At 39.9% G+C, this 13,268-nt stretch overlaps 1 protein-coding gene across 1 annotated transcript in view; it reads left to right on the forward strand.

Annotated features, from left to right (window-relative positions):
- racgap1 (Rac GTPase activating protein 1) overlaps positions 1 to 13,268 on the forward strand; it is a 31,736-nt gene that overhangs the window by 11,397 nt on the left and 7,071 nt on the right. Inside the window, exons 4-13 of the mRNA XM_043681803.1 lie at positions 755 to 894; positions 3,590 to 3,665; positions 4,297 to 4,350; positions 6,117 to 6,182; positions 6,663 to 6,780; positions 9,196 to 9,332; positions 9,816 to 9,980; positions 10,384 to 10,479; positions 11,039 to 11,237; positions 12,637 to 12,742. Coding sequence (XP_043537738.1) covers positions 755 to 894; positions 3,590 to 3,665; positions 4,297 to 4,350; positions 6,117 to 6,182; positions 6,663 to 6,780; positions 9,196 to 9,332; positions 9,816 to 9,980; positions 10,384 to 10,479; positions 11,039 to 11,237; positions 12,637 to 12,742 — 1,157 coding nt within the window. The remainder of the gene's footprint in view (positions 1 to 754; positions 895 to 3,589; positions 3,666 to 4,296; positions 4,351 to 6,116; positions 6,183 to 6,662; positions 6,781 to 9,195; positions 9,333 to 9,815; positions 9,981 to 10,383; positions 10,480 to 11,038; positions 11,238 to 12,636; positions 12,743 to 13,268) is intronic.

The raw sequence follows: 13,268 nt of genomic DNA on the forward strand, positions 1-13,268 counted from the left end.
TATTCAGCTAACCTATCAACCATTGCGCTTTCTGTAAACATTTGTTCCCTATTAATCTTCAATAGTCATACCACTCCACACTCAAGATGGTGTTGAAAAATATTTCAGTCCTATGTATGCACATAGGTCTTGGTGCAGTGATAACATTCCTGCGTCTGAGCCAAAAAACTGAGTTTGACTCCCACACCAGGACTTTCTAGCCATGGAAAGTGCATTTGTAATGTGTCTAAACCTGTTAAATAGCAGTATGTAAATTATTTTAATATGGCTGATGACCAGCTGTAAGAATGGGAGAGTTTCCTGGTCAGCTATCCTGTGGAGGACAATGACAAACCACTACAGCCTATAAACATGGGCCAATCTAATGAAATCTGTAGCCTTTGGAAAAGAGCATGGGGAAAAAGACACTAAACGTGAATATTGTACAAGACCTGATTGCTGTGTAGTGGAGCTTCTTGATCAGATTAGTCCCACTTTCTCCCTCTTGATGGCAGTGACTGGTGCTTGGAGTACAGCCTTAGGAATAAACTGGTAATCTGGCCCTGTTTTCATTCTTTTTACTTGAACGTAAACAGTGACAATAGCAGACAATTTAACCATTGCAGCCCAACCCTAATATTACCCTCGCCTGCTATCAATATGTATAGGGATGCCTGGAGAATGATCAAAAACAGGCACTGTGACCACATTAAGATAAGGTTAACTTGAGCGAGTGATACTCTTCTGTTATAGTAATTACTTTCTTTCATTTAAGGAACGTCAGATTCAGCTTATCCGAGAGCTCCTCATAACAGAAGGCTCGACCAGCATTCAGTTAAATGAAGAACAGAAGTCTGCTCTTGCTTTCCTCAACCCTAAATGCTCAAATTCTAATGGATATGCATCCAACAAACGGTAGTACTGCTCAGTTGCCCACAATTTTTTGTGCTGTTAGTTTTGGGGTAAAGCTTCATAATTGCAGAGAAAAAATTGTTGCATGTGGTTTTTGCATCTTGTTAAATCAGGAAGAGTGCAGTGAGAATTTCATTCGACACTTAAAGGATATCAAATGAAGGGGCAGTTTTTTTTTATACAAAGTACTTTTCCACACACCATAATTATGCTCAACTCTTTTTTTTTCCTGGCAGTGGTGGAAGCACAGATTTTCCTTCAGCATTGGAGACTGTCCAGTTAACACTACCTATTTTCCTCGATGCTCCAATAGTTATAGTTACATAAAAGATCCATGAAGTTCAAAGTTTGTGAGAAGATTTGTAGCTCGGGTGCTCGTTGCTGTGGTTCTGTTCGCCGAGCTGGAAGTTTTTGTTGCAAACGTTTCGTCCCCTGTCTAGGTGACATCCTCAGTGCTTGGGAGCCTCCTGTGAAGCGCTTCTGTGGTGTTTCCTCCGGCATTTATAGTGGCCTATCATTCATGTTGCTTGTCATCTGCGTGTGTGGCTACTAGGGATAGCTGGTCGTGTCGTTTCGTGGCTAGTTGATGTTCGTGGATGCGGATGCACAAAACACTATATAGGACGGCACGGTGGCACAGTGGTTAGCACTGCTGCCTCACAGCGCCAGAGACCCGAGTTCAATTCCCGCCTCAGGCGACTGACTGTGTGGAGTTTGCACGTTCTCCCTGTGTCTGCGTGGGTTTCCTCCGGGTGCTCCGGTTTCCTCCCACAGTCCAAAGATGTGCAGGTCAGGTGAATTGACCATGCTAAATTGCCCGTAGTGTTAGATATGGGGTAAATGTAGGAGTATGGGTGGGTTGCGCTTCGGCGGGTCGGTGTGGACTTGTTGGGCCGAAGGGCCTGTTTCCACACTGTAATCTAATCTAATCTAAAGGACAAACAGGAAGACAGCTAACGATCCCCATCCACGAACATCAACTAGCCACGAAACAACATGACCAGCTATCCCTAGTAGCCACACACGCAGACGACAAGCAACATGAATTTGACTGGGACAACACTACCATTATAGGGCAAGCGAAACAAAGAACAGCCAGGGAATTCCGAGAAGCATGGCACTCATCCACAAACTCCATCAACAAACACATCGACCTGGACCCAATATACCGGCCACTACAGCGGACAGCTGAAACTGACAACCGGAAGTGGCAGGGACAGGCCACTATAAATGCCGGAGCAAACACCACAGAAGTGCTTCACAGGAGGCTCCCAAGCACTGAGGATGTCACCTCGACAGGGGACAAAATGTTTGCAACAAAAACTTCCAGCTCGGCGAACAGAACCACAGCATCCATGAAGTGCCCTCGTACAAACAGCTCGGGGCTTGGCCTAAACATCCAGAGGCTGCTTTTGGTGCTGCCTGTCCCTGCGAAACCATCAAAGAGGACAAGAGTGGAAATGCTAGATTTTCAGATCAGATCTCCAGAGCAGTACTCTGGGGGTTCTAATTTCTCCTGTTCCAGCAGTTTTAAATTGGAATCCTTCCAGGATGTTTTAAGACCCTGCCCATGCCTGATGTCACTACACTCAGTATTGGAAAAGAGAATCCATTCTCAGCTCTTAAAGCCAGCAAAGAACGGCAAATGATTCAAGTCAATTATTTTCTTTTAAACGAGTGTACTTTGCGCAAAATTTTTTTTTTCCTTTTCTCCCCCTCCATTTCCCTTTCTCTTTTAATGGTTAGCAACGGAGCACTCTAATGTGCTGATCAAGACAGTTTAATGTTTTAGTCAACTACTCTCGACTTAAAAGTGAAATGAGAGATTGCTTCAAAATACTAAACTATTAAACTTGGCTTGTACAAACATTTGATTGTATTATGTGTTTTGCTCATTAATTATTCACCATGGAATTCTAGGTGAGAAATTTATAATCCAGAATTTTTTTTTAAATCAATAAGTGAAGTTGATCAGTGCTGCAGACATTTGGAGATTTGATGTGCCAACTTGGCTTACTGAATATACTCTCTCTTCTGAGTAAATTTGTGCAATTAAGTCCAACTCCAGAGCTCCAGTGTATAATCTCAGCTGACATTTTAGTACAGTACTCAAGAAATGCTCCGTTCCCTGGGGGTGCCATCTCCAAACTTTAGTCCCGATGCCTGTTGAGCTGGATATTAAAGGTCACACTGTTTCGCCTTTTCAAAAATGAAATTTCCTCAATTAGCATCACTGAGTCAGATTAACTGGTTATTCATCTAATTTTCTGTTTGTGGGACCTTGCTGTGCGCAAACTGGCTGCTGCTTTAGCCTGCAAAGCAACAGTAACTGCATTTCAAAAGTGAGCTTTAAAGTGTCTTGCAAATGTGAAAAGCGCTATCTATTACTTGGCATCACCTTGGCTTGACTGTAAGGTACTGTGCCCACTTATGGTCAGTTTATCCAGTTTGAAAGTTTCCTTGCTCTCAATGAAAATGGAGAGAAATAAAAAGGATCTTCTGTAGTCGTGGGGGTTTGCCATTTATCTCCATCCTTGAGTGACACCTATAATCGCAATATTGCTGCTGCTTTTTATTTGGAAACAAATGTGCAGCATACATGCTATTAATGACTGGTGAGGTGATAGGGTAATTAAGTCAAATGAATGTTCTTGGTGTGTTGATGATCACTGAGTATTCTTTCTTTTTTTGTTTTAAGATTATCAACAATAGATGAGTCTGGATCGTTTGTCTCTCATTCTGATATTAGCTATGACAAGACCGATGACTCGTTGGTAACTATTTTGCATTTTTGATTTGTTGGAATTGGAGACATGTTAATGGCTTTGATTTACATTAATCTGTCCAGAATTAAATTGCAGAAATTATAGGCTCCTGTGTAGGCAGTTACTTGTTGATATCAAACTTCTTCTGGGGTATGGTAAGGCCACTTGACAAAATACCTTATTTCAATGTCTGCTATTATAGACAGATTGAACGTGGAATTTACCACCATAACACAGACTTTCAGGCATACTAATGTAGACTAGTGGCAAGCAGATGCTTGTGAGAGAGTTGTGGGAAAGCATAACTGTCGATACTGGTTTCTCTGAAACACTTTGACAAGCAGAGTAAAGCGCTCATTAGCATAGAGAATGCAAAAACAAGCTAAACATCTTAAATATCTGGGTGCCCAAATGTCCCCCAAGTTCAAAGAAATTTATTGCATTTCAATTATTATGTAAACACTCATAGTGATCTGATTGTGCTCAGAAGGCTGACTATTTCATCTGCAGTTTATCTAATGTAGCAACTTTGTGTGGATCTAGATTGAAAACCGTAACCAGGCAATATTTCCCAAAAGTTATTCACGATTAACAAAATAAAACATTCGTTGTTTAAACAGTTGTCTCTTTCTTGATGCAGGACTGGGATTCCTCCATTGTGAGGACTGTGAAATTAAAGAAAAGAGAAAAACGGGTAGGTTTCACACTTTAAAGTTATTTATAGTTCAATTTGAACATAATTGGTAAAGTCGCCAAGAATGGTCCCAAATTCAATAGATACACTGGCAAAAATGTTAAGCTATTATAACTCCGCTTAGGATGTGCATATTTGCATGGTATTTGTTGCAAGAATGATAACCATCCAGCTATATATTCCCTCTGTGTTAATTTGCTTCCTTCACAAGTTGAAGACTTCCCTTGCAAACCATACAATTATTTCATTGCAAGGTATTTCCATTGAAGATAGCATTGTAATCGTGCCAGCTGAATCTTCGAAATGCGAGGGTAACAAGATCCATCTGCATGGCGTTTTGTATTCTTTCTTTCTTTAAATAATATTCTGTTCTTCCTACCAAAGTAATAATCTTACATTTTTTTCCAAAACTATATTATCAAATTTTTGCTCACTCATTAAAACTATCTAGACCCCTTTGCAAATTTTCTATATCATTCTCATAACTTATTTTCCCACCTATCCTTGTATTCTCAGCAAATGTGTCTACAGTGCACTCTGTGTCTCTTTGTCCATGTCACGAATATAGATTGTAGTTGAGGTTTCAGCACTAATCCCTGTGGCGCTCAACTCATTAGTTTGCAAACTTGAAAGTGATCTCTTTATTCCAACTTTTTTTTATTAGCCAATCCTCTATCTATTACTTCAAGTCTCTGCCATTTCCTTATTTCCTGTTACTAATCCATTAGTCCCACAATCTAAAAGAGCAGTACTTGTTTTGGCTATTCTCTCACTTTTTGTATACTTGCAGAAGCTCTTACTGTCTCTTTTTCTATTTCCATGCTAATTTGCAATGGTATTCCAATTTCTCTCTTGTTTTTAATCACATTTTTCTGCTTTTAAATACTTTGCCAATGTTCTGGCCTACCACTCATCTTTGTGACATTTTACACCTATTCTTTCAGTTTATTGCCATCCTTAACTTCCCTTGCTAGCCACGCTATGGCACCCTTCTCTAAGTCTATCTTTCTCAATGCAACATACTTTTTGAGTTCTGAAACATCTCCTTAAATATCTGTACTGCTTCTCTGCTGTGTTAACTTTTAGCCTATTTTCCCAATCTATTTTCACTATCTGTATTGTCATAGTTTTGTAATTGTTTTTATTTCAGAAACTAATTTCAGATCCAGGTTTCTCCCCTTAACCTGTCACATGGTTAAAATGAAAAATGTCTTCCTTCAAGCCATGCTGTCCTTTGAAAAAAGTGTTTTCTGTTCTGATTGATGTGAAAGCAGTCTACAAAAGCAAACTTTTCCCTTCAGGAGGTTTCTGGTACACCTGTCTAAATCTATTTATACCTGGATTTAAGGCCATGAGTAATATAATTTTCTTCACAGCTATAGTGTGCCATTGTACCTTACCTTGAAGCACTTCAATACAATTTTCCAATTAACGTTATAAATTAGTGTACTAGATTCCTTACTAATTGCATGGCCATTATTAAATCCGCCTTTATCAACTGGCTTTGCATTCAGCAAGAAGTTTCTGGTACACTTGTGTGAAAGGAGGCGATTTTCCTGGAAAGGTCATGGGTAGTGCATTTGCAGAAATAGAAGGTTAGAAATTCACTCATGGCTGTACAGCAATGTACTTTATTTGAAATCACTTTTTAATATATAATGTTGATAAGAAAATTGTTCATGCACCAGATTCATTCCTGATTGATAATGGCTGTGCAACCAGTTATGGCTAATTGTATTAAAAATTTTGTATCTGCTTCCTTCTAGCGTTCTTCAAGAGTCTTGGTTGATGTCCAGCCAGCACCAGCTAAGCGTTCACGATCAATTGAAAAAGTGAGTATGAGAGACAAACGTAATTTGTAGTAGTTGGTAGTGTTTGTGAGACAGTTGAGTTTGCGGTAACAAAAGCATGATTGAGAGTTTCAGCAGCAAATGAGTTGAGATGGGGATGAAGATGGGCAATATTAGATCTGGAAATGAGCAATCTTTACATAAATCTGACATCACAAGATCATCTCAGAACCAAGTGTGGCACCAACATTGTGAAAAGAATTGTTTAATCTCAGACTAGTACCAGTGAGAGAGATGGATACAGTAGCTTGAAAACAGAGTTTGGTGTATGGACCAAAGACAACAGCTTAAGTCTTCTCTTGAGTTGGGCAAGATTCTGCTCAACCAGTGAGAGATACCAAGTTAAGCAAGTTGACCATTTTAGCCAAGGGACACGGTGTGGGATTGAGGTTTAGTGTTATTAGCTTGTGTGAGAGATTTTAAAGATATGCTTTTGGGTGACAGGTTTGGTTACCTTTTCAGGCAAATGACTCCATTGTGGCTAAAACCACTCTGACCTTGCCAAATAATGGCGGGCCAATCGAGGCAGTTTCTACAATTGAGACAATACCATACTGGACAAGAAGCAGGAGACGAACAGGTAAGCTCTATTGACAAAATGTTGAAGTCTTCTCTTCTGAGTTAACATTTGGTGAACAAGATGGATGCTGACAGAAATGTTGCATTTTGGAAAGTTTCCTCTAGAAACTAAGGAATGTGGTTTCTTTCATATGTTATTTGTTGCAGGGTATTTTAAGAATTTAGTATTAGTTTGTAGTAAACTCAAGGATTTATGCTTTATAATACTACTAAATTGGATTCTCACTGCATTTATCCAGAATTTGAATTCTGCAAGATTTCTATCTTTCACATTGCAGTTGGGACTTGTGGTTAAAGCCATTTACAGCTATTGCCTTTGTCCAAATGAAGTTGACTTACTTAGCAAAGACCCGTCATTAAATTTAAATACGTCTGCTTTGTCTGACTCAGCTACTCAGGATTTTGAGCAACTGAATTGTGGGAGGAATCTAGGCACTCCTTTTTGATAGTTGAACTGAATGCTTTTTTAAAAATGTTTAAAAATCATGTAGAGAAAAATTCCATAAATATCCCCTTCCTTAATGGTAGAGAAGCTCAGCATATGAGTGCAAAAGACTTGGCTGAAAGAGATGCATCCAACTTCAGCCAGAAGTGCCAAGTGAATGATTCAACTTGACTTCCTCCTGAAGTCTCCAGCATCCCAGATGCCAGTCTTTAACCAATTTGATTCGCCCCACATAATATCAATAAATGACTGGTGGAAGTCATACCTAGTACAAAGGAAGTTGGTTAAGATTGTTGGAATCTAATCTGGTCACAGGGCATCTGCAGGAGCTCCTCAGGATAGTGTCCTAAGCCCAACCATCTTCCGTTGCTTCAACAATGACTTTTCTTTGATCATAAGATCAGATTGGCAACGTTCACAGATGATTTCACAATGTTCAGCACCATTCATGAAACCCTAGATGCTGAATAGTCTGTGTCCATTTCTAGCAAGACTTAGACAGCATCCAAGCTTGGGCTAATAAAGAGCACAGGTGCCAGGCAATGGTAGTCTTCAACAAGAGACAAACTCGCCATCATCCCTTGATGGCGAAAGTGAGGACTGCACTCACTGGAGATGAGATGCTGGGGATTAGAGTCAAGAATATGGTGCTGGAAAAGCACAGCAGGTCAGGAAGCATCCGAGGAACAGGAAAATCGATGTTTCGAGCAAAAGCCCTTCATCAGGGCTGATTCCTGACGAAAGGCTTTTGCCCGCAATGTCGATTTTCCTGCTCCTCGGATGCTGCCAGACCTGTGCTTTTCCAGCACCACACTCACGACATCATCCCTTGATGTTCAACGGCACTGAATCCTCCGATTTCCTGGGGGTTAGAAGCACAACTGGACTTTCCATATAAATACTGTGGCTGTAACAGCAGGTCATAAGGCTAGGAGTTCTGCAGTGAGTAACTCGCCTCCTATCTTCCAAAGTCTGTCCACCATGAAATAACATTTCAGGAGTGTGAAGGAATGCTCTTCATTTTCCAAGGTGAGTACAACTCCAACAACACTCGAAGCTTAACACTATCCAGGCCAAAGCAACCCACTTGATTTTCATCAATACTCTTTCAAAACCTGGCAGCAGCTTCCAAATCAACGATCATTACCAGCTTGAAGATCAGGGCAGCAGTTGTATGGGAACACCACCACTTGGTAAGTTCCCATCCAAACTACACGCCATCTTGACTTGGAAGTATGTCACTGCTTCTTCACTGTTGCTGGGTTAATATCCTTCACAGTACTGTGGGTGTATCTACCCCTCCAGGATTGCAGAAGTTCAAGAAGGCAGCTCACCATCACCTGCCAGGACATTTGAAGATGGGCATTAAATGTTGGCCTAACCACAGGTATCTACACACTGAACAATGTTAAAACAAATATAGTATACCTTTCCTGAACAGAGGTCAATATTTATTCAGATTAGTTGTTCTGCTGTGTATCAGTATGGATTTATATCTAAATGAGGTAATTTTCTCTTGTTCGCCCTGTTTATCTCCTCTTGCCATGCAGCTTGCAGAGAGCATGTGCTGGAGATTTGTCAGGCTGGTGATAATCCTCTGTGCAACCATTTACTATTATTATAATAAGGACCTGTATAATAATTGGGTTTAGATTTGTTCTTGCTCATTTGCATTGAGAATTTGCAGACTTTTTTGTAGTAAATAAAATCAGGTTAATTAATAATCAAGGCAAAAAATTGTTGGTCCAAATTTGTTATGCTTTTCTTCTGATTGTCTGGCTGTTTTATGTTTTTGAGTGAAAGTTGAGTTACCAGATGGCTGTCTTGATCACCAGTAAATTATTTGCTTTTTAAGTTCTAATCAACATAATTGTTGGTGACTGTTCCTTTTTGTATATTGTTTGTTCTCCCTGTCCAGCTGAATTGTCTATGGCTTAACACCATTTACATTACAGCATTTTATTTTTGAAGCAAATCTGAAAGGACCAGATCTTGATGCCATTTCGGAAACTCCCTCAAGCACCCCATCAGCAGCCAGTAGATCTGATACTTGCAGCACACCTCAGAGTAATGGAGGGATAAGGGCTCACGAGTTTGTCTCTAAAACGGTATGTCTGGTTTTTCTCTCTCTCTCTCTCTCTCTCTCTCTCGCTCTCTCTTCCTCCGTGCCATCTTCTGTTAAATTTTTCTGTTGCCGCAATTTTTGGTTTTGTTTAACTATTCTCCATGTAAACGTTTGACTGCAAGCTTTGTCCCAGATTGTTTTCTGGAGTTTGTCGAGTTTACGTGATATTTTGAAATTATTCAATAATTTTTTAGTTAAGAGCGAGGCTTCTTTTCACGTTTTTGCGATCTATAAGTAAGCCTGGGTGTCATGCGCAAACCTAGGATTGTCCCAAGCATGGAGCCAAGTATGATGTAATGGGTGATTTATTATCCCAGGTGTCTGCCTGTGCTTCTCTAAAGAAACTGCTTAAAGGTGTATAAGGTGAGGTTGGAGGCGCACGTATGTGGTACTGACTTCCACAACCCTGGAACAGTGCTGCAGTATTCCAAATGACAATATGTTTGTCCTTTTTATATTTTTATAGGTTATAAAGCCAGAATCATGTGTTCCTTGTGGCAAAAGGATCAAATTTGGAAAGCTGGCCTTGAAGTGCCGAGACTGCAGAGTGGTGTCTCACCCTGAATGCCGAGATCGCTGTGCACTCCCCTGTATCCCAACTTTGGCAGGAACCCCTGTGAAAATTGGAGAAGTAAGCTTCACCCTTAGTCTGAAAATCTGGTATTGTTATCAGGCAGCAGAATTGATCAATTAAGCCCTTTGCAATTGTAAAGTAAAACTAGATAAACTTGTCTTAAGTTTTTCAACAGTTTAGACCAGCTAAGTGTTAACAAATCACTCTCAAACATGAAATGACAAATAGCTATTTACAGTGTAATCAGCTGTGGCATTGAGGTACAATATGATACTTTTTAATATTCCATCAAGTGTTTTCTTTGTCATAAATGATCTGCATAGTTTAACAAATTATCGATTTGGGTGTATGCAATTAATTTATAAATGAAATGTCTAAGTAAATCACCCTCATCTTATCATTCTGAATGACTATGGTATTTCTTCTGAAATATTCATCATTTTGTTTGTGTTGCTTCCAGGGGATTTTGGCAGACTTCACATCTTCGAAGTCACCCATGATCCCATCCATTGTGGTGCATTGCATCAATGAGATTGAGCAAAGAGGATTATCTGAGGTAGGACTAAAACCTTTCATTACTAATTTGCCAATTTGGAGCCTTAATACAAAATAAACTGGAGTCCATCAAACCATTTCCATGTCTAGACGTTAAGTTTTCAAGCTGTTTATATTTTTCTTCTCACGCTATTCAGTCCTGGAGTTCAAGCTCTGTGTAGGCAACGCACTGATGAATTGTAATTATTGTTAAGCAGGGTACCAACAATTCCGATTATTTTTGTGAAGCTTGAAGGAACACACTTTGCCCTATAGAAATAATCCTGCCCTTTTACTAGCTACAGCAATAAATTGAGCATGCACTTGCCCCATTCCAACACAAAATGGCACACGCTCATCGAACCTCAAAATGCTGATTGTCACAGGCAGGGGTGTTGGGTGCATAACAGTGGGTCCCCTTCAAAATATTGACATCCTGTTTTAATGCTAGGTGAATTAATGAGCTTGTGTATAAGTGGGCCATTTATCAAAAAAGTAAGGTTGGAAAAGTGTGTTCAAGGTTCACAGAAATAGCTTGTCAGGTTTAATTGTACAATGCTAGTAACTGGTGTCTCTATTAGACTGGACTATACCGTATCTCTGGGTGTGACCGCACTGTGAAAGAGCTAAAGGAGAAGTTCCTGAGAGGGAAGAACATGCCATTGCTCAGTAAAGTGGATGACATTCATGCAATCTGTGGACTTCTGAAAGATTTTCTGAGGAATTTGAAGGAACCCATTGTGACTTTCAAACTGTATTCAGCGTTTGTAAGTGCAGCAGGTTTGTAAATTTTGATTCTGGTGATGAGCTTTGAAAAGAGGAACTTGTTTGTTGAATAACTGAAGATATGACTCAGCATGGACAATCCAATGGCAATGAAATAAGAGCAAATTACTGCAGATCTAGAAATCTTGAATAAAAACAGAAAATGGAGAAACTCGGCAGGGCCTGCAGCATCTGTGAAGAGCAAAATTGAGTTCACTTCAGTACTGAAGATTAGACTTGAAACACTTTAACCCTGTTTCTCTCTTGACTGATGCTGCCAGACCCACTGAGTTTCATCAGGTGTTTTGTTTTTAATTCAACTAAGTCTGTTTTGAGGGTATATAGGTGTCCAGTCAATATTGCCTTTATTAACTGTTGCTTCTGTTTCTAAAGGCTCCAATTTTGAGACTTAAAATACTAATCATTCTTTAAATATTCGCTGTTCTTTTAATTTTGATGTCAAGTAATCTGTACGTTAGAAAGAAATGAAACAGCTGTTGCCAGGAAGATCCCAGGTTTGAAGCCCAGTCATTTTTGTACCGCCTCGCCAATGATGACTAAATTCAATGAAATTAAACTCAATGCCTTCCTCGTTGTCATGAGAGAACCTTGCAGATTTCTGCTCTTGATCATTATTGTGTCATCCGCCCCTCCCATACTCTGCTCGTGTGGGGATATTAGCAAAATCGTCATCAGTAGGAGCTGGCTGTGATGCTTCCTGTGATCAGGTTGCCTGCTGGTACTTCCTGTAAAGGTGTGCAGACACAATACCATTTGGGTGAGGTGCCAACAGACAGCACCCAATACTGTCTGGAGCAGAAGGAAAAGTCTGATTTTGGGGGGGGAAAATGAATCCCAAAACTATGGTTCAGGAGGGAAAGGGGAAACAAATTGGGTTACTAGATTGTTAGTTGAACTAGTAAACTTTAACAACCTTGCTAATTTAACATTGGGTATGAAGGCACTTTACAAAGTAGTCAATCCACCTGAGGGTTCAGATGTGCTCAATAGAAAGGAGCAGCAAGTGTTTGTTGTTTTTAAACTCTTCTGGAGCTATTTGCTTTCCCTTGCATTGGAGCATATGTTTTTGCTTTTTTTTATATCTGGCAAGTTTGCTGGTTAAGACAGAGTGGAGTTTAGATTATTGGTCCTGTGTAAAATTGTTGGATATTAACCTAAAAGGGAATGGTATTCTATGATTGATTTTTTTTTTTGTGCTATATCATTGTGCTTCAGTCTATTCAAAGGGGATAAAATTTTGCAATGTATATTAAAACTGGACTTGTTTTCCTGTAGGAAATGTAAATTAATTCATTTCATGCATTCAACAGAATTCAGCGTTCCTAACTGATCTTTCCCTAGGGGCAGAGATGTTGCGCAGCTTGTCTCACCAATGTTTTGTTTCATTCTGTAGAAATCCCTGACGATGATAACAGTGTTGCAGCAATGTATCAGGCTATCAGTGAGCTGCCCCAACCTAACCGAGATACTTTGGCATTTCTGATGATTCATCTGCAGAGGTATGTTTGGAAACTTTTGCAGTTTAAGACATTCACTACATCAGGGGTGTCCAATCCTTGGCAGCATTTGTTGTGGCTGGTGAGTGGCTGATGCATCATAATACATTATTGATTAAAATCTCAATTAAAAGCAGCCATTTCTCATTTTATGAGCGTGTGAATTGGGAGCAGAAGCAGGCCACTTGATTCTTTTTGCTTCTGCTCCCACCATTCAGTGTGATCTAGGCTCTGGCCTCCACTCCAAATTCCTATCTATCCCCTGATAACCTTTGACTCTATTAGTTAGTGAAGAATCTGTCTATTTCTGCCTTAAAAATGTGTCAACGACCCAGCCTCCTCCATCTACAGAGGAGTGAGTTACACTGACACATGATCCCCTGGCAGAAACAATTCCTCCCCAACTTTGTCTTCAGTGGGAGACCACTTGTTCTTGCCTCTCCAAAAAGGGAAAATAGTATCCACCGCATCAAATCCTCTCAGGATTTTGTATGTTATTAATAATATCACATCTCATTCTTCTAAATCT

This window comes from Chiloscyllium plagiosum, chromosome 43 (assembly GCF_004010195.1).
Source record: "Chiloscyllium plagiosum isolate BGI_BamShark_2017 chromosome 43, ASM401019v2, whole genome shotgun sequence".
Taxonomy (NCBI): domain Eukaryota; kingdom Metazoa; phylum Chordata; class Chondrichthyes; order Orectolobiformes; family Hemiscylliidae; genus Chiloscyllium; species Chiloscyllium plagiosum.